Source organism: Styela clava, chromosome 14 (genome assembly GCF_964204865.1).
Source record: "Styela clava chromosome 14, kaStyClav1.hap1.2, whole genome shotgun sequence".
Taxonomy (NCBI): domain Eukaryota; kingdom Metazoa; phylum Chordata; class Ascidiacea; order Stolidobranchia; family Styelidae; genus Styela; species Styela clava.
The window spans coordinates 3,217,223-3,238,679 of NC_135263.1; the positions used below are offsets into that span (position 1 = coordinate 3,217,223).

The 21,457-nt window shown below is 37.8% G+C and overlaps 2 protein-coding genes and 1 long non-coding RNA gene across 3 annotated transcripts; 2 read left to right on the forward strand and 1 right to left on the reverse strand.

The window, feature by feature from the left end:
- Nucleotides 1-5,346: 5,346 nt before the first annotated feature.
- LOC144432135 (lactadherin-like) lies at nt 5,347-10,055 on the forward strand. Its single transcript, XM_078120235.1, has 6 exons — nt 5,347-5,497; nt 6,072-6,284; nt 6,916-6,948; nt 7,381-7,509; nt 9,115-9,287; nt 9,818-10,055. Exons 1-6 carry the CDS (start codon nt 5,395-5,397, stop codon nt 9,953-9,955), a joined length of 789 nt encoding a protein of 262 aa, XP_077976361.1. The 5' UTR covers nt 5,347-5,394; the 3' UTR covers nt 9,956-10,055.
- Nucleotides 10,056-13,233: 3,178 nt separating this feature from the next.
- Nucleotides 13,234-20,457, forward strand: LOC144432134 (neuropilin-1-like). Its single transcript, XM_078120234.1, has 6 exons — nt 13,234-13,584; nt 14,942-15,154; nt 15,636-15,668; nt 17,456-17,584; nt 18,059-18,231; nt 20,186-20,457. Exons 1-6 carry the CDS (start codon nt 13,482-13,484, stop codon nt 20,321-20,323), a joined length of 789 nt encoding a protein of 262 aa, XP_077976360.1. The 5' UTR covers nt 13,234-13,481; the 3' UTR covers nt 20,324-20,457.
- LOC144432136 (uncharacterized) lies at nt 20,317-20,888 on the reverse strand. Its single transcript, XR_013480405.1, has 2 exons — nt 20,823-20,888; nt 20,317-20,749 (listed from the first exon to the last, which is right to left on the reverse strand). It is a non-coding gene; the product is annotated as an uncharacterized LOC144432136 (long non-coding RNA).
- Between the last annotated feature and the right edge of the window lie 569 nt (nt 20,889-21,457).

Below are 21,457 nucleotides of genomic sequence, written 5' to 3' on the forward strand. Positions count from 1 at the left end.
CATATGTTCCCTCTTCGATTGAGGTTTATCTATTATAAAAGGCCACATATTTTTATAGTAATAACAATTGTAAGTTTTAATAAATTTTATTGTGTGATAAATGCAAGCACAATAAGATCTATTAATAAACAAAGCCAGTGAAAATTTTAATTACTTTTACTATAAATTTTTGGTGTATGAGAATGAGGCCCCATATTTTTCTCATTTGACTTGTGTGATGCGTTATTTCGTTGATGATTTGGAACACCGGAACGTAATATGTGTACCCGCTTAGGGTTAGGCCATATTTTTATTCCAATTTTCCTTTTTTTAGTTATATTACGAGTTAGGGGACTAGCCAAGTGAGCCATCTTGGTTCACATACTTCGGGAGTACTGCGATTTATACACTGCAATATTCACTGGGCTATAGTTTTTTTCTGCGTTTTACTGTTAATCAACATCATTTTTCATTCACCTTGTAATTTTTATGCACAAACATAACCTTCTTTTGTAATTTTTAATAATAAATTTTTCGTTGTATTTGATATTGTATTACATGGGTTATTTTAGGTTTGGTAGGGTTTCCATATAGTCATAGTCAATTTTTTTTCCCATCCAGTAAAAAATAACATACGAAATTGAAAAATAAATAAAATTCAACAAACATTTTTACTGGGGAAGAGAAGCCGCGAGGAACCAAAACTGCTTATCGAGCAGCGACACCCAAGGTTCAATAACTAATTCAATTTATGAACTTGGAAGTTGAGTTTGCAGAACTCTGTTATCCTTTGTGTGAGTGCAGCTTTGGTGGCTGAACCACCAAAAGCTTCCACTGAAAACAAAGGTTATATGGGATGAACTTCTTCCATACTCATCTTGCTCCGGTATTCCTGATTCATTAACCGTCTAGTCTAGATCAGTGTTTCCCAAACTTTTAAGCTCGCGACCCTGATATATTAACAATTTTCCACGATCCCCGTTGTGTCGGTATTGTTATAAAAGCGCGACGCTTCTCTGATCCTATGCATTCTCTTGAAATCGTGAGATTCATGTTCTGCATTGGTTTTAATAATTGTACTCCAAATAGAAAATCTAAACAAGTACAGTAGATATTTGTGTGAAATTGGTGTACTCTTTGCTACCCATAAAATTCGTTGTGAGCTCCGTGGTTTCCAACCTATGGGTCACGACCCGAAACTGGGTCGCCAAAAATCTTCTCGATTCGCCAGTTTTTCCAACAAAAATATTTTACAGTTATTTTATCCTATATATTGGGTGTAGTAGTGTTGCTCGATCGTAATTTTATTTGGAAAATATCACAGCGTCTTCTGGCTTAAATATATGAGCCCACATCACGATTATAAAAACTCGCTGACTGCTGACTGCGAACAAGCGCAGGTTTCTCACTAATGCAACTTTGAATTAATTTCTGTTGAAATGAATATTATGTAATAAGGACAGTTTTGTAGTAGCCATAAACTACATACTGTTTAGTATACGATATCATTTGTTCGCGGGATTTTACAAAATTCCTACTTTGAAAAATTTGGGTCGCTCCGGGGAAAGATTGGGAACCACTGCTTTCTAGGTCAGTGGCTTCCAACTTAGGGATGTAAGTTTGGAATAATTCATTTTCGGATCAGAAGTTCCGTTTCGAATATGTGTGGATCTGATTCCATTTGGTATAACATCATATTATTATTAACTTTTCAAATAACTACAGAGGGAATTGTGATTAAATTAGATGAATAACTTAATAAAATGCGCAAAGTTAGTAGAAAATGGGCGCTCCAGTAAGTAGTGTGTGTACTAGGTTAGGGTTAGGCCATAATTTTTCTTGTTTTAGTTACGAGTATGTGTACCAATCTGGTGGTAAACTAATTTGTTTGCCTACTTTACATCAAGTTGTGTAGAATGAACTGAAACCTATGGGCAGGTGGTATATTCATTTGGCTAACACAGACTGTCCTCGAACTCGTAATAGAACTAAAATAAGAAAAATAGGAAAAGCTGGTACACCTACTACGGGAGTATCTAATATTGAGTGAAAACATTGGTTCTTCTAAAGTTATGATTATTATTAAACATGTGTAGTATAACAACCCTGGGAGTGGTATGGCTTGGGAAAACAGTAAGTGCAAAGAAAATAAATGAATAGGCCAGCGGTGTGCATTAGGCGGCTCGCGAGCCACAACCCGGCTCACCAAGACATTTAGTGTGGCCCTCGTCAACACTCAGATTTCCCCATCAAGCATAAAATCCTAATCCGATAGTTTATGTTTAAAGTGACGCTCATGTAGGTAAAATGTTTTTTTGCTCTTGACGCTGCGCTATATCTTTCGTCGTTTTTCCCGGTGCCTGCGAGGCTAAGCTATAGTGACACCTCTCCACTTGCATTTATCGCGGCGCTCTGGTTGCCGCTAATGTATTTCTTTAGTTAATTAAGGGTTGTTACAACTCTTGTTAAAGCTGGCGTTAACAAAAAATGCAAGAACTCGGAAATTTCAAATGTCACACTAGAATGTTAAATGAATAAAATTTCGAATTTTTCAATCCATTTGTACATCGAAAAACAATTTTTTTGGGTGCCCAGTTAAATGTTTGTTGAAAGTTGATTATATTGTCGCCGACAGAAAATGTCGCACACCCCTGCAATAGACGTTTTTGGTCGACGCTCAGACAACGCAGTTGCAGCGTGGAATTGTCTCGTGTTATCTTGATTATTATATTTATTTAAATAGAATCAAGCCGTCTTTTTGGCAAAATTGCTTTGAATTGATGATGATTCGATTCTGAATCTTACACACCTATTTCCAACCTCTGTACACTATACGGGCGGACTTGTGGTTTTACATCGAATCTACCTACGGACCGGCAGCAACATATTGAAATGTAAGGTATGGATAAGAAAATATTAAACTGTACCGTTTACCGAATGCGTAATGTGATATATCAGCAGTGTGCAACCCTAAAATAGGAGGCCGGATACAAATAGCTGGGTGAAATCGCGGGTCGCACCATTACTAACATAGGCTTTTTAGTAGTTTTGGTTATGGATCTCGAGGCATGCGTTGTTCGCTTTGCACAAGCACAGGTACAGAGATTGCAACGCAAACGAATTGGAATTACTAGCACGTATCAAATTAAACTGAATTAAAAACTCGTTTCGCATGCCGCACACCATTCAAAACTGAGACTTATCCGCGGGTGCAAATTTTTCCTTGTGGGCCGCAGCTTGTATACTCCTGTGATATACTGTCCGGTATATCAGCATTACATAGGATTGTCGTCATCTCACATCATTCAGTCCTTGGGGAAAGGTGTCCAAGTTCAAAGTTCACGAGATCGACATGCGCTATAAATACTTGTTATGTTCGATATCATGTGAGACAGGCGTGGATAACTGCAAAACAAAGCCAGCTTCGTGCAAACTGCAAATTCAAACACAGGTCAAAAGACGCAATAAATAACGTGTACGTGCAGTAGTACTCATGCAACTCTTATTAAAAGGTTCGAATGGTTCCACTTATCTTATTTGTTATGGATAGTAGAACGGACTTTGTTCGTCTGTACTTTTCCCCCTTGTCGCCAAAAGAAGTCGCGCAACTGAATTAGTCACTAATTCCCCATAGTAGCTACTTGGAACAAAATTTGGAAAACAAAACATTTCAAAAAAGACGCTAACATTCAACACTTGGCAATCTACGAGAAAAACAACTCGAGAAATGTAATATATATATATTTACAACACGACGCGGACGCTACCACAAATTTTTGTTTGTTCTAAGATAGAGCCGAAGGACTACAATGAAATATGAAGAAATTATCTGGTATATGTCTGTTCAAAATTACAAGAATATGTCTACCAATTCAATACGAATGTGTTTATTAGAAAGGTATAGGATGAAATTTCACGGGGTCAAAGGTCAAACTGCAGAACTTAAAAAAATGAAAGAAGAATTGTATGATTATAAATGTATATAAAAACATGCCTAATACTGACAAAACAAAAAAATCGTTAAAGTGTAGCGAGTTTAATAATAGTGACGAACGTGATAGGTTTTTGATTGCCCATATATTAATATGGGTTCCATTACATTTGAACCCACGTACATTTGAACCGGAGATTTGAATCCACGATAATTTCACCTAAGAATATTTGAACCCATACTAACCCTAACCCATGGATTTTAGCACCCTTATATAGATTGAACCCGCGGATATACGGGTGCAAATGTATGGGTTCAAATGTGCTGTAACCATTAATGAGCTCCCAGATTTGAATGAAATCTCGGAAATCCTGGACTGTACCGGTGGAAACCATAATGTGCCGCGAAACCATGGCTGAATACAGTCGGGAAGTAGTAGTAGTAGGAAATATTGACCTGCGAAAGACAGCCTTGAAATCTATTTTGTGACGGTAAATCACGAACTTGCTTACCATAACATGATTTTGCATACCGCTATATAGAATAGTATGCATGTCATTGGTGCTTTCAAAACGTTCTGACCTCGGCCAAGTCAGTGAATTGTGCTACCTGACTTGAAGAAATCAATGGACCACTTGGATTTTGTAATTCTAGAAATATATACAAAGGGCAAAAAATGCCGCGGCGTGCAACATTGGTTTCAACTTTAAACTAGGCCTACGTCTATATTGGCAATGACACATGTCTGTAACCGCTCAAACCGCGGTATTCCCCTGAGATTTTTTGAGTCAACACGTACTTATGAATAGGATATATATAAGCTCGCATATGCTTACTTTCAACTTGTTTACGAACACTCTCGTTACGCACAAGCAGTTTTAGAAATTCTGTATCGCGATCAACAAATGAGCTTTTTTTGCAATGCGTATGTCAGTTGTTAACCATAGTCGTTCAGCTCGCTCGATCTGTTTTTTTTCTTTCGATTCTGTATGAATTAGGCAATCAAAGGTAATGATATAATCTATCGAGTTTCCCCGAAAATAAGACCTAGCTTAAATTTTAAAAATGATTTTAATATAAGCCTCCCCTTAAAATAAGACCTAGTCGACCTGAATTAGATGGCGCACAACCTGAACCATAACCTGGTACACATACTATGTTCAGGTTGTGCGCCAACTTCGAAAGTTAGCATTTTTGAATAATGTATGTTTAGCAATTTTTTTCTTAACCAGTTATTTATAAGTAAATAGATCGGTTTTCATATTTTGTATGTTTGTAAATCTCGTAGCTCTCTACTTTACCATTTTGTTTTTGATAACTGAAAATATAAGACATGCTACAAAAATAAGCCCTAGTGTTATTTTCCGAAAAAAAAATTGAAATAATACCCGGTCTTCTTTTCTTATTAACCTCGCGTGACTTGTTCTTTCTTTTATTTAGGACTGAACTAAAACTTTGTGCAGTAGACCATAACTAGGCAGAAAATGAAATCATTAGTAATATTCATGATTTGCATTGCTTTGGCAACCTGTGACGTCAGCGATTCGGATGACAAATGCATGAACTGGGCGATTAGAAAGATTGTTGGTAAGTTGTTTACAAGTACATAATATATTGTATATATATCCAAAGGCACATGACCGTAACTATTGCACGGTCTCATGCAAAATAATTTGCGCAGGGGTCAGTCTGGGTAATAATAATGACAATAGCCAAAATATTTTGAGATAGACTTTAATTTAATTAAGTACAAAATCACGATTAATGTTCGTGTGTGTAGTATTAGGTATATCGCGCGTTTAGCAATTTGGCTTTTGCGCCAGACGATTTTAAACCAACTTTTAATTAATATGTAACTTTACAAAACAAGTAGCGATGGGAAAATGTGAGGGTTGCTTAAAATAGCTTTGATTCGAAAATCGGCGCTCCCGAAGTATGTGCACCAAGATGGCGCACAACCTGAACCCTAACCTGGTACACATACTATGTTAAGGTTGTGCGCCATCTTGGTGCACATACTTTTGGAGTTCCCAAAGATCAATACCACAATCGCGGTATTTCATCATTAGTATTTGTCCAATTTCTATATGCACTACAGTTCATTGGAAAATATTCCAAAGTCTCGTTACCATATCCTCAATGAGCAAACTGTATTTTACAGGACCAGAGAAGGTAGAGGCGGTATCTGATGTGGGAAATGCCAATTCAACGGAAGATATTCCTGTAAGCAACTCAGATGGCAGTGGCGGAAGACCTGGAAAGCGGGGAGCGCAAGGCCCGCCAGGTCCTCCTGGCCCAGCTGGACCACAAGGAGTTTGTGATTGTATTCCGCAAGAAGTCACAGACCTACAGAAAGAAAATGAAGTTTTAAAAGGTTTGTTGTTGGTCAAGGGCGTAGCCAGGCTATTTGTTACTTCCTTTTTTATCTATCGGGGCAATTTGTTTTTTCCAAGGCGTGTTTTATTGCCCAAGTTCCGCACGAGTTCCAAGTTTACTCGTTCGTTTTCCTCCGAACAAGGCCAGGTACAAGCCACCACTAATATCTGACGATATCTGAACCTTTTTGCTGCGATCGTATAACATTTAAAGTAAAACAACAACGGGTTCGTAGTAACCCACTGACTATAATACAACGGCGCTCCAGAAGTAGCATATGTGTACCAATATGGAGGTAACCAATTTTGTTCGCCTATTTTACATCAAGTTGTGTAAAGGGGCGAAAACCATTGGGTAGGGTGTATATTCACTTGGCTAACACAGACAGTCCCCGACTCGTAATGGAACTAAAATAAAGTTATGGCCTAACCCTAACCTGGTACACATATTACGGGAGTACCAATACAATTGGTGATTTAGTCGAAATAAGCATAAGCGAACCGAGAGTAAATTCGAGGTAAATCTGACAAATTTTGCGAGATGAAACATTCAAACATAAAAGCATTTTTTTTCCGACCGCAACAGAATATGTTCAAGCCTTGGCCAATATTTATATTTTTCGATTTCAGATCAGATTAGCAGGATTCGCAGAACATCACCAGGTAAGTCTAAGAAGGAGTACGATAGTATTTTCTCACTCATACTGGTAGAGAGATAAACCGACTTGGTCAAGAGGCGGATTTGGTCTTTTGTCCAATTACTAGTTTTGTCAATTGCTTTATATGGGCCTCTATATTAGATTCTGTTCATAATGGCTCGGCGGTGTTGAGCATCGTGCTGAGTGTTAGGAATACCGCACCTCTGATTCCCGACATTAACTGGTAACCAAAGGAAAGTCAGTGGTCTACCTACCTTATGACTAAGTCGCCTTATCTACTTTACTATTCCTCGAAATTAATATGTAAATCCTATTCTATAAACTCGACCACGACGTCTTGGTTCTAATATTAATTTTGTATTTGACTGTAGTCCAAACCGACATGGAATTGTCTATCTCAGAGCACAGCTTTTTGTACAACATTTTATCATTTTAGAAACCTACTGTTTGCTTGGACTGAAGATCGGTGATATTCCCGACAGTGCGATAACTGTATCATCCCATCCAGCTACTTTGCGATACAGCCGACTGGATACTCCAAGTGAAGCTTGGCACCCATCGGGAAGTAAGTCTTGTATGTCGAAGGTAGGGCCGGGCCAAATCGAATGGTAAATTATTAGAATCGATTGGGAGGAAAATTTTAAAACGCCGCCATCTTATTATTTTTGTCCACCAAAGTTCTGGGTGGATGTCTCAATTGTTTTTTATTGATTGAAATGTTTCTTATTGTGTGTGAACGCTCAGAAAACTGAGTGATGGACTCTATGTTTTCGCTAAATTATGTGAATGGAGGAATAATTACAATTAAAAGTCACATGCAATTACACATCTCCCATGTATTCGATTTGAAAAAAATATGCGATTTGATTCTGAAATCATCAGGCATTCGAAAATGCCCAGCTTCATTTCAGTGGTGTACAAATTGTGGGCCCTATTCGTGGCCCCATTTGTGAGAACAATTTGCGAGGATAAAATATTGTGAAAAAGGATTTGCGAGAATGGACGCAAAACTCCATTAAACATAAGAAGATATTATGGAGAAAAACATAAATAATTGTACAGTCGCCTAATAATCAAACCCACTGTCCATTTCGCAGCCCAGAAATCATTTACTGAGGAGGCTATTCAGGCAATTGGGACAATGTATCTTTTTCTTCTCTCAAATTACTATATATATGACAACCCAATAGTCCTCTACAGACGAAGCTGTTCATACGGATATTGGGGCCATCTACCCATCTCCATTCGTAATGGCAGCCAACAGCTCTCTACGGAGGCCAATCAAATGGCAGTTGGGATCATATATCCAGTGATGTGCTGTAGCCGGAATGCACCGGAACAGCGTTCCGATTGTTAGACATTTTAAAAACATAAGAAGTCTGCTTACGAACCTATAGGGCGGGCCGCAAAAAACAATCCAGCGGACCGCGGGTTAGGGCAAACCTTGGTGTAATGGATGTTTCGCCGACCTTTGACCCCGTGAAATTTCATCCTATACCTTTCTAATAAACACATTCGTATTGAATTGGTATACATATTCTTGTAATTTTGAACAGACATATACCAGATAATTTCTTCATATTTCATTGTAGTCCTTCGGCTCTATCTTAGAACAAACAAAAATTTGTGGTAGCGTCCGCGTCGTGTTGTAAATATATATAGATTACATTTTCACAAATTAGATGCGTTCCGGTTGTTACGATTTTCCCAGCTCATCACTGCATATATCCCTCTCATTTCTTAACCTGTCACATATACCAGGGCTACTCAACTATTTTTACTGAAGATCCGCATACAAAACTTCAAAGATATTTGGGTCCGGTCTTTTCAGAAATTATATTTCGGCATCATTAAATACGCACTTCCTATGTCGACTACTGATTATTAGCTAATCAAGATTGTTTATTATGGCGTTATAGTTCTTTTCATATATATTTAAATCTATAAAAGTGATTCTATAAAAAAAAAATTTCAATCAAAAGTGGGGCTATAGATGCAAAATAAAGAATTAGGCGCGGTTAGGAGTCATTTATCTACAAATATTAAACTGTTGTCTATAATATATGGCAACTCAATAGTCCGCTACAGAGATAGTCATCCAAATGTCGATTAGCACAATATATAATTCTCTATTCCTAACCTACAGGTTACTACGTTTAAAATTTTGCAGATAACCCCGGTCACGACTGGATTATGGTGGATCTTGGTGAACTTAGGTTTGTTACCGGAGTTGTAACTCAAGGAAGACCTACCTATGATCACTGGACAACTTCATTTAAAGTCGAATACAGTGATAACGGGAAGAAATTTACGGATGTGAAGAAAACAGATCTAAGCGAATTGGTAAGATATATCATCTATGTGCATTGAACCCCATGGAAAAAAAATATTTTCGATATGATTGATGGACTACCATTCACCATAAGGCGGTCACGTTTTAGCTAGAAACTTGCTCAAGGAATTTGTTGAGATTGCGATTAAATTTAGTTTTGGGACGACGTTATGGTTTACGCATTTGTTTTTGTAACACTGTAAATAATGTTCATAAAATGTAACTTTTGACGTCACAATCACCCGCCAGTCTAGGTGGCAGAATTTTTTGGACCCTAGTCCATATCCTTGCCCAACCCTGGTTTAAAACGGGGCCTGTAAGCAGATGTTACTCGCAAGCACTAAATATTGTTTTCTGCATTTGCTTTTGTAAGACTGTAAATATTGTTCATAAAATGTAACTGCTTACGTCACACTTACATGGCCCGCCTGTCTAGGTGGGCAAATTTTTTGGCCCCTGGTTCAATCCCTTGCCCAACGCTGTTCTAAAGCTGGACCTGCAAGCACTAATTATTGTCTTTTTCTGAAATGAATGTACCCAGGTGTTCACTGGAAATACAGACAGAAACACAAAAGTTGTAAACCGATTCCCAGAACCAGTTACAACAAGATATATCCGGATTTATCCTGTAACCTACAGTGGATATACAATGATACGATTTGACATTATTGACTGCTGATAAACATAGGATATGGGACACTAGCTCCAGCTGTATTAATATCGTAATCTGTGTTACATTGTATATGTTATACGTTATTTTAAGATATGATATAAAGACATTTCTTGTGACATTTGTTTAATTCGAAGGGTGAGATAGAATTTACTTTTCCTGTATAGGAGATCAAACAGGGGGAATGGGGAAATGATAAAGAAACAAGAGAGCTATGCTCAAATATATGAACACGTAGCGCCACCCAACGGCAATGATTTTGATGGAAGTAATAGCCTTCTGAAGAAAAATTTCATTTTTAACCACTGAAAATTTCAAAGCAATTGGTCCAGTATTCGAAGAGAAAAGCGATTTTTTTAAAAATGACGGAGACAAATAACAATAACAACAAAATTTCGAAACGATCGTTATGTACACTAAACGTGTCCAATAAGAGAGCAATGCTCAAATTTGGCTCGGCGGTATTGCGCATCGTGCTGAGCGTTAGGAATACGCTTGCCACCGCACCTCTGATTACCTGCGTGCGTTCTCGTCAGCGCCGTAGGGTGGTTCCCGTGACTTCTGGTCGATTACGGCTTCCTCCACCCTCAAGCCCATGCTTCCGAAAACCAGTAACTGGCCAACTAATGCCATACCCGTCTAGGACTGGTAACTGGACCAGATGAATAAGCAGTCTTAGCAGCTTTCATATCTTGAGACGAGGCCACTGCATAGTTTTAGCCAAATGTTAAGAAAGTTAAATATAATGATTGAATTATAAAGTTCTAATCGTGCCGTGAATCAGGTTGCCTTCCATGTCACTCTTGATCATCTTGCTTGCAGGTCGAATGTCTCGGAGAATGGTGGTCTCCTAGCCGTCACAGGGTGATTTACACCAAACTTTTATTCATATTTTCTACCGCCAGAAATATGTCAGATCGGTAATAAGTAATCGCTTTATATGAATCTAATACATAAATTTTGAAACGCCAAGTAAAACATCATTAGTCGTCATATGAGGTACGCAGTAACTTAGCTGCGATCGTCAAAAAAAAAAAGAGAATATGAACGGGTTCGCCGGGTTCTCCTGTAAATATTTTTGTGTTAGTGTTTGCATTGTCTGGTTTTTAATTGTATATTTCGCCAAATTTGCCTTCTCTATAATTTTTTCTTGTATTTTTATTCTGCTTTCTTCGCATTCTTATTGGTATTTATTCCGAGATAGTTACATATTCCTAGTTTTACCCCGTGTCATAATCTCAACTATTTTTAATGCCGCAACTGTATTGCATTAGTTGTTAGGATTTATATATTTTATCCCTCATTCATGTTAATTTTTATTCTAACCTGAAACAGCGCCGTAGGTGTCGCTGCTTGGAGACCTTCTTAGGTCCCTCGCGACTCCGGCCACACAAATAATATAATTAGTACGGTATAGGTATTCATTGCATCAGTTTTATTTGAACTTGTTGTTGTGATGACAAATAAACGATTGATTGATTGAACGCCAATCACTGGTTTTTTCAGTTTCGGGTGCCGTGGATTTCGAGATAAATTACCACTTCTTACTCCTAATGAAGCGTGATGAGTGGCGCACGCGAGCTGGCCTGTATGAAATAATATATGCTTGCCAGATAAGAGAATTCATTGTGTTTCCACCAGTCTGTCTGCGCGTTACCGGTACCGTACCTGTTATTCTACCTCTGTGAATCCAGCGGAATTTCAGCGGAAATATATTCTGCAGTTTTCAACCGGTTCCCACGCGGCATTTAAAACTCTAATGATATTTCTTACGAAGAAACGGATCCTACTCAAAATTAAAAGTTCCGAAGAAAAAAACCCGGAGCAAAAGATACGTTTATGCACATTCAGCTGGCACTGGTAATCATAAAATACATATATAAACCGTACATGACGGAGAATCAAAAAAAGTATAAGAATATGTCAGCACGAAAAACAAAAAATAATATCATGTATGGGAACGCTAACAATATCGGTAGTTTTTTGCAATGTTATATGCAAACTGTAAGGTTTGAGACCAAATTTCAAAATAATCCGCAAAATGCAAGAGTGATTATGAAACTTATAAGAGTAATTCTGAATGGTATAGGTACTCACAAGTATGATATATGATATGGGGTAAAGAACAAAGCGAGATTTCAAGAAGTATCGGATATCGGAAAAAATATGAGCGATCAAAAATTAGAGTGCGACATCGAATATTCGATGCCAATTCAAACATGTTATTCTATTTTCCGACAACTTTTGATAATGATTTCATTTACATGTATAACTAAAGTGTCCAACAACAAAGTATGATCACCAGCGGAATGAAAATTAAAAAAATATGGGCTTTCAAAATTTGACAAAAATCAGATTTTGCCATATTTGGTGCGATATCAATTGTTCGACGCCAAATTCGAATATGTTACTCTATTTTCTGACAACTTTTGACAATGATTTTGTTTACAGGTATAACTAAAGTGTTCAATAACAAAGTATGATCACCAGTGGAATGAAAATTAGAAAAATATGGGCTTTCAAAAATTGATAAAAATCAGATTTTGTCATATTTGGTGCGATATCGAGGGTTCGACGCCAAATTCGAATATTTATTTCATTTTTCGCCATCTTTCAACAATGATTTTGTTTACGGGTATAACACAAGTGTACAAAAACAAAGTATGATCACCAGCGGAATGAAAATTAATAAAATATGGTATGTATTAATGTTGCTCAATCGTAATTTTATTTGGAAAATATCACAGCGTATTCATTGCTTGACTTGACAAAAGGTATTGAACACTTGTATTTTGTAACTCTGGAAATATATACAAGAGGCAAAAAACGTGCCGCGTCGTGCAACAGTGACGTACATGTTTGTTTTAACCGCTCAAACCGCGGTATTCCCCTGTGATATTTTTAAGGTTAACACGTCATTATAAATAAGATATATATTACCGCTTATGATCAATTCCAACTTGTTTACGAAGACTGTCGTTACGCACAAGTAAATTTGGAGCTTCTGTATCGCTGTCAACAAACGGACTACCTTTGCAATACGTATGATATAGCGTCAGTGAAAGGTTGAACCATAGTTCGCGCACCCGATATAAGGCAAGGAATATGACTTAGGACAATGTTTTGAATTTCAATGTCACAAGAAACGATTAAATATATTCGCAGCTATCTTTTTATCGCTACAACTAATCGTATAATCAGTCCAGCAATCAGCAGTTTATTTTTTCACCAATGCTGAAAATACGCCACTTAAATATACGAGTAGAATAAAATAAGAGTAGCATTTACAGGGTGGATGGAGACGCCAAAAAACAGTAATCGTTATCGAGCAGCGACACCCTAAAATGGGTCTAGCACAGCATGAAAAAAATGAAATAAAAATAAAAAGCTCAAATTAAATATAGAAACAAAATATTCACTCTAGATAGGGTCTAATACTTAAATATTCTTATTGGCTCAACCCCGCGTGACTTGTTCTTTCTTTTATTTAAGACTAAACTAAAATTTTGTGCAGTAGACCATAACTAGCCAGAAAATGAAATCATTAGTAATATTTATGATTTGCATTACCATGGCAACCTGTGACGTCGAAGATTTGGACGAAAAGTGTATGAACTGGGCGATTAGAAGGATTGTTGGTAAGTTCTTTACAAGTACATAATATATTTAGGGTTACCATATTTTTTTGACTTCACAGCGGGACGCCTCCAAAAAAACGACCCCTTAGCTGTGATCCTGTAGCTTTACAGTTTCCGATTTTACTACATAGGCCTACATTTAAAGCCATCCCGACTGTCTTCATTGACCATATTGTCATCGGGATTCATGCGCATATACTCTGTTCAAATATCGGGTTCAGTTAGAAAAATAGAAAGGAATCCAACGATACAAATGATCCGAATTTAGATTTATTTATGTACAGCATAAGGAATAAAGAATTATGAAATAGTCCACCGTTTTCAAGCATTGGAAATTTACTTATTCGTTAAGCAGGTTTTTCTGTAGATAACCCCTTCGAAAACACGTTGCTCAATGTTACATTCATGTGAACGTCCGAACAGGACCAATTAGAACTGATTACCTATCGATTTTAATCGGTAAGTATGTTGATAGGTATTTGTCTGTTTGCTTGTCTGTTAGATGCACGCGATATCTCACGAAAGCGAGATTGAATCTGCTTCGAATTTTGCATGTGCATTCATCATATGTCGGACCAGAAGCCTATTGATTTTGGATGAATTATGTCGTATACTTAGTTATTAATTAATTAGTAATGGGACACAAGGTGTCACTATGGAGTAAGAGCGCTGTTTTAGGGGATCCCCTAACTTTCGATCGATAAGTCTTCGGTCTCTGACCGATATTCTCATTTTACATTTGATACGTTCGCTAACAATGTTAGCGGGAAACAACGAAACAAACAAACAATGCATCCACCTTCCGTAAGTAGGCAAGCGTTGCGCTACACAGCGTATTATGCGCGTATTATGCTGGATGGCTGAACGCAAAAGCGGGGCTTTTGGCTGACTTGTTGGGACAAGACGCTAAAAAGCGGGACGTATGGTAATCCTAAATATATTGCATATATATATATATATATATCAATATTGAATCAATATATATTCAGTAAAATTGCCCATCAAACAGTATTTCAAAATGTACTGCATAGACTACAGAGTCCAGACTGACAAAAAATTCGACTCTAACACTCGACACAAAAATTTTGACTACGATAACGTTGGCGGTGTTCAGCATTTTTATAGTTCCGATTGTGAATTTCGACTCTTAGACTCGAAAAAAAATTCACAAACAGTACTAGCCTACTATAGAAAGGGAAGTCGCGCGTTTCAACAGAACATTAACCCACATTTGCAACGTACTTTGTAAACGCTCAAAGCACCATAATTTGATTGGCAAAATTTTCTGCAATTTGGACTTAAGAACTATAACGAGTTTTCGTTCCTATATTCCTTGTGAACAAGCTGTAATTTACAGGAACAGAGAAGGTAGAGGCGGTATCTGATGTGGGAAATGCCAACTCAACGGAAGATATTCCTGTAAGCAACTCGGATGGCAGTGGCGGAAGACCAGGAAAACGGGGAGCACGAGGCCCGCCAGGTCCTCCTGGCCCAGCTGGACCACAAGGAGTTTGTGATTGTATTCCGCAAGAAGTCACAGACCTACAAAAAGAAAATGAAGTTTTAAAAGGTTTGTTGCTGGTCAAGGGCACAGCCAGGCTATTTGTTACTTCCTTTTTTTTATCTATCGGGGCAATTTGTTTTTTCCAATACGTGCTGAAGTGTTAAAAGATGTGTTGTCGGCAAAGGGCTTGGTCAGGGTATTTTGATTTTTCCAAAACGAGTTTACTCGCCCAAGTTCAGCACAAGTTTACCCGTACGTATACTACGAGCAAAGCCAGGCACAAGGATCCTATAACTTAGTGAATAATAAAAACGTAGAACGAGTTCTCTTTTGTCATAACATCCTGAGAACGGGTTCGCGATACCCTATGACTATAATACAACAGAATCGGTGACGTAGTCAAAATAGAGATAAACGAACGGAGAGTAGATTCGAAGTAAATCTGACAAATTTTGTGAGATGAAATATTCAAACATAAATTATTTTTTTTTGGACCGCAACAGAATATGTCCAAGCCTTGATCAATGAATATATTTTTCGATTTCAGATCAGATTAGCAGAATTCGCAGAACATCACCAGGTAAGTCTGACTATTACAGAATAATTTATTTCATTCATACCGGGCGAGAGGAAAGTAGATAATGCGACTTTGTCAAGAGGAGGATTTGGTCCTTTATCGAATTTGCGGTACTTCGGTAGTATGTGAACCACGATGGCGGACACCGGAACGTAGTATGTGTACCGGTTTAGGGTTAGGCCCTAATTTCAGGTACAAATACTACGGAAGTCACTTGGCTAGTCCCCGAACTCGTAATAGAACAAGAATAAGGAAAATTGGAATAAAATTATGGTCTAAACCAGGGGTGCACAACCTTTTTGCTATTGGCGGCCACATTGCATTTATTATTATACAATACGGCCGCCAGAAGGTTAATAGCGCGCCGAAGGCGCGCGAAATTTTTTGGCTTTATGACGTCATAACCGCGTATTTGACCCGTGCGAGGTGCACTCTGCCCAATTATGAAGTAAGTAGGACTACTTGGAAGTATAATATTCGCATTTTAATAGGATTTTTTTTTCGGTGGACCTATTCTAGAGCAGATATATTCAGCAAGTTGCATAATGGTTGCACAATTTCGAAAAAAATCGAAAGTCGGGGAGGGGCGGTCGCCCCCATTTTCTTGTCCCCAAAAGTATAATAAAATGTCAAATATTTTTATGAATTTATTCTATAAAAGTTTGCAAAGAATCGTAGCAATTTAATGACTCCTTTGGTCTTGCATGTGGGCAGATAAACTTGCAAAGTGAGGTAACTGGCAGCAAATACACCATCTAGATTGTGACGCATCGTGTCGTCTGACTTTTTTGCAGTGCTTCTGTTTTGCTTCAATATACGCCAGCATAGCCGCCAAATCCTATATTTTGAACTTTTTTTTCATAGGATTTTGTATGTGGACGGCCGCATTTTTTTTTCGAGACGGCCGCAGGTTGTGCACCGTTGGTCTAAACCTAACCTGGTACACATACTACGGGAGGATCGAATTTACTAGTATTGTCAATTGCTTCATATAAGCCTTTACATTAGTTTTCGTTTATAATCTCGACCCGAAGTTTTGAAATATGAAGTTCGTATTCGACTGCGGTTATTAAACACGAAAGGTACATATGAATCGTTTCGAAATTTTCTGTGGTTGAAGATTGTGTTTTGTCTTGAAAAAGCTATCACTTTTATTTATCCCCAAATTTCCTATGAATCATAAGAAATCTGATATTTCATCCAAAATTTCGCTGTATTATTATGCATTCATGGGAACACGGTTTTTAATCCGCCAAGCGTGACGGCTGTCTTTCGCCCTCCATTTCTCGTGCTACGCGAAAGTCGGAGGTTATTTGATACCGGCAACGCACATTAACATACGCACGGCAAGCTACTTCATTCGGGTCTATATTTGAGCATCGCTCTATTGTTCAAAAGGTACGTTTTGTTAGTACCAGTGAGACTTTGCCTAAAGATGCAATCGCCATAGTTACCTGGAATCTTAGTGCACGGAGTCGTTTTTTTGTAGTTGTTAAAGCACGAATCCTAGGCACACTAGGTTGCTTTGAAGTATTTATTGTTTTTTTCTCAAATAACATATATATATATAGTTAGAATCTTATTATTATTTTATGTTAGACTTTAAGGGTGTCGCTGCTCGATAACCTTTATTAGTTTTTCGCGATTCTCCTCGCCCTGAAACGTATTTTTCATATTTATCATAATTTTTTGTATATACATATCCGGTGTGTTTTCAGTATGGTGAAAAAATGAATTACTGCCCATCTCCGATGACGGCATTTATGTATAACACAGTCTCCTATTTTTAGAAACCTATTGCTTGCTTGGACTGAAGATCGGTGATATTCCCGACAGTGCGATAACTGTATCGTCCAGGCCAGACCACATAAAATACAGCCGACTGGGTTATCCAAATAATGCTTGGCACCCAATGGGAAGTAAGTCTTGTTTGTAGTAGGTCAGTGATGAATACGGTATAAATGTACAGGGTTATAACCCCGGAAATAAAGCACGGAAGAAAATGTGTGCATTTAGAAATTGACCATCGGACACCATATTAACGAGTTGTATTTTTAATGGAGAAAATTAAATTGAAGTACTCGTATTATATGAGATTATCTTTGTCCTTGGAGAAATTTTAGCGAATGAAATTTGCGAGAATATAATTGTGGTGTCGGGAACTCGGAGCTCATACGATGTTTGTAGAGAATCAAAGTGTATTACACAAAACACAAAGCAATTGACTTGAGCATTAACAGAAATAGAACGAGACAGAAGCCAAGGCCACTCATGCATGTAATATATGCCGTGGTGTATTTCGCATCCCAGTATACCTTAATTAACAAATTGGGATGGTTATTAGAACCATATCTATTCCTAACACACAGTTTACTGAGTTTACAATTTTGCAGATAACGCGGGTCACGACTGGATTATGGTGGATCTTGGTGAACTTAGGTTTGTTACCGGAGTTGTAACTCAAGGAAGACCTACCTATGATCAGTGGACAACTTCATTTAAAGTTGAATACAGTGATGACGGGAAGAAATTTACGGATGTAAAGAAAGCCGATCAAAGCGAATTGGTAAGATATATTATCTATGTGCTTTGAACCCCATGGGAGAGAAATATTATCGATATGATTAATGAACTCCCCACCGCCATATGGCGGTCACGTAACCACTGGTTGGTGTCCCGTGCAATCGGTGACGTTGGCGCTATTTTTCGCAAATATGTCACTGTCCACAATCAATGTTGATTCAACATGCACCTGAAATATACAACATGTTCAATATCTCCATATTCTTCATGGCATGGTAATCCGTGATCCAGTCCGTCTTCCAGAAGCATACAGACAGGATCGCATTAGCTACAGTGGGTACAATACTAACAAAATGAGGATTTGTAATAGGAAATTAATTTGCGATTACATTTAAGTACAAAATCACAATCAACGTAGGTGTTTTGCGTACGCAGCAGACCTATGCAATATCACAACTATAATGAGTAATATTAAGAACTTGCATCTAGGATTACTAACTAAACAAACGAAACTAAAATTCCGTTTTGTTCCATCATATATTACAACAACGGGCAAACCGCGGCTCGCCGGAGTTTTTATGCGGCTCTTATTGCTAGCAATAATTATTATCCTAATTTAACTAAGAAATTCTGAAGCGTTACAGTTTTTTCAATTTATTAAGCGGTTGAAAAAGTTTTCATCAATGATTGAGACAAATTACGTTTTAGTATGAAAATAATGTTTTAGCGTGGAATTTAAAATTATATCAGTCAAACGACAAATCTTACAACACAATGATCAAATGTTTGTTACTGCGTTGGCGGTTTGTTGTAGCTTCATTGCAGTTAGTCTTAGTAACAGTGCGATATGTCCCGCACTGCATTAACACCAAGACTTAAAAACTTTCAGATAGAATGGAAACACACAAGTCAACTACTTCTGATATTGCCCCGCAATATATACTTTGCAATGTTGTTATTATACGTTTGTGTAAAATTCTTCCACGGTATTCTAATTTCAAAAATTATGCGGCTCTCACATATTTGTGCCTTACTGTATGCGGCTCTTATACAAATTTTTTGCCCACCCTGATGTATATTAGAACCATGTGTGTTGCTGCTAGATAACCAGTTTTGGTTCTCGTGGCTTTACTTCCCCAATAAAACTCTGGGGTTCTCTATATCTCGAAATTTGTTTATGGTTGATTTCTCACTGGTTGGCAATAAACTTGACCTTAAATATGTAGCGTCCATCTTAATATAACTGAATACTTCAATGCCACGGAAAGAATACATAAAAAATAACAGATACCAGGCAGTAAAATACAAGAAAGCAATATACACTATAAAAACACTGACGGCCCCCGAAATCGAAAACACTTTCAATTGAAGCCACATGACCCCTATAATCCGGAACACAAAACTATCTACCACAATTTGCCAAATAGGCTGAAAATAACGTATGACAGGTATTTAAAACAAGATAAACAATTCTATATGTGCACAACATTTGGACAGTACTGATGATAGCTAATTCCACGATAAAACTGAAAATTACAACACTAAATGAATTGCAATGGCATCGCACTCAAACCACAACATGATCACAACATCAGCCCACTGTCCTGCACAAAACATCCAACAATCACACAACCACAGAAAATCATCCCCGATAACCCACCGAAGACCAGAGGCACTCCCACAGACACTGAAAACCAAACATCCAACCGAAAACAACCTTACTCAGACAACTGCACCCTGCCAACCCACAGCACACGCTAACAGGCACACCCTAAAGAACATATCGACAGTGTTACATCGCCCCCAATACGAAATATGAAAACAATATCACATGACATCATTTAACAGATAAAACAAGGGTCGTCACAAATAATTACTGCCGATATGTGGAAGTACAAGTCGTAGATGTCAGGTTGCCATGGTCTAAAGCCGGCCCTGTAAGCAGAAGTTACTGGCAATCACTAATTATTATCTTTTTCTAAAATAAATGTGTTAAGGTGTTCACTGGAAATACAGACAGAAACACAAAAGTTGTAAGCCGATTCCCAGAACCAGTTACAACAAGATATATCCGGATTTATCCTCTAACCTACAGCGGATATACAATGATACGATTTGACGTCATTGACTGCTGATAAACATAAGATATGGGACATTTGTCCAGTTCTATCAATTAATATCGTGAAAAAGATTTGTAAATTGTAATCTCTGTTACATTGAATATTTTATATGTTATTAAGAAAAAGAAAGTTCGTGTGAATTTGTAGGATAAGATGGGATTTTCTTTGAAAATGAGAGCAAACAGGGGAAGAGGAAAATGATGAAGATTAATGGAGCAATGCCCGAATCTATTGAGACGAGGCCACCGCATATTTTCAGCCAAATGTTAAGATAATTATAATGAGTGAATTATAAAGATCTGCTCGTGTCGAAAATCAGGTTGTCTTTCATAGCACCACTGATCTTCTTGCTTGTAGGTAGAATGTTGGTCTCCAGGCCTTCGCAGCGTGAATTACAACAAACTTTTATGTGTATTTTCAACCGCCAGAAAGGTGTCATACCTGTAATAAGTAATCGCTCTACATGAATCTAATACATATACTCGAAATAGTCGTTATATTAGGTGCACACTACCTTAGCTGCGATCGTCAAAAAATGAGAATGAACGGGTTCGCCAATCACTGGTCCTATCAATTTTGTGTGTCGTGGATTTTGAGGAGATACTACCGGTATCGACTTCCTAGTGAAGCGTGACGATTGTCGCACGTTAGCTGGTCTGAAGTATTTCACGACGTTGACAGACAATTGCGTTTCTGCACGTTGTCTCAACTTTTGGGTCGACAGTATATTAGGAAACTGGGCCAAGACGGAGGCAAGTAGGACATAGTCAAGTCACATGGACGACGACACTTCACATCAGCGCGTTTTAGTAACTAAAAAACTAATATATGAATGCAAGAGTTTGTCTTCAGAAGTGCAAGCATTGTATTTGAAAGAGAAATGGAGGTTAAACAGGGATGGGACTGAACGCGAAACGGCAGAAGAAAAAGCGACAAAGACATGCGAACTTCTGACGACTAACCCTGAAATTTATGATGACGTCATGCTGTCGCTAAGGCAACGTCAAACCGCGCTTAACTTGGAAATAAAGAGCCGATTGCTCAAGTTGAAAAATATGTCCACCGATGCCGAAAATCTTCAATCACAGTAATATTTTGTTGCATTTTTTCCAAAAGTAATGAAATATGGCATCAGTACAAACCAACTTC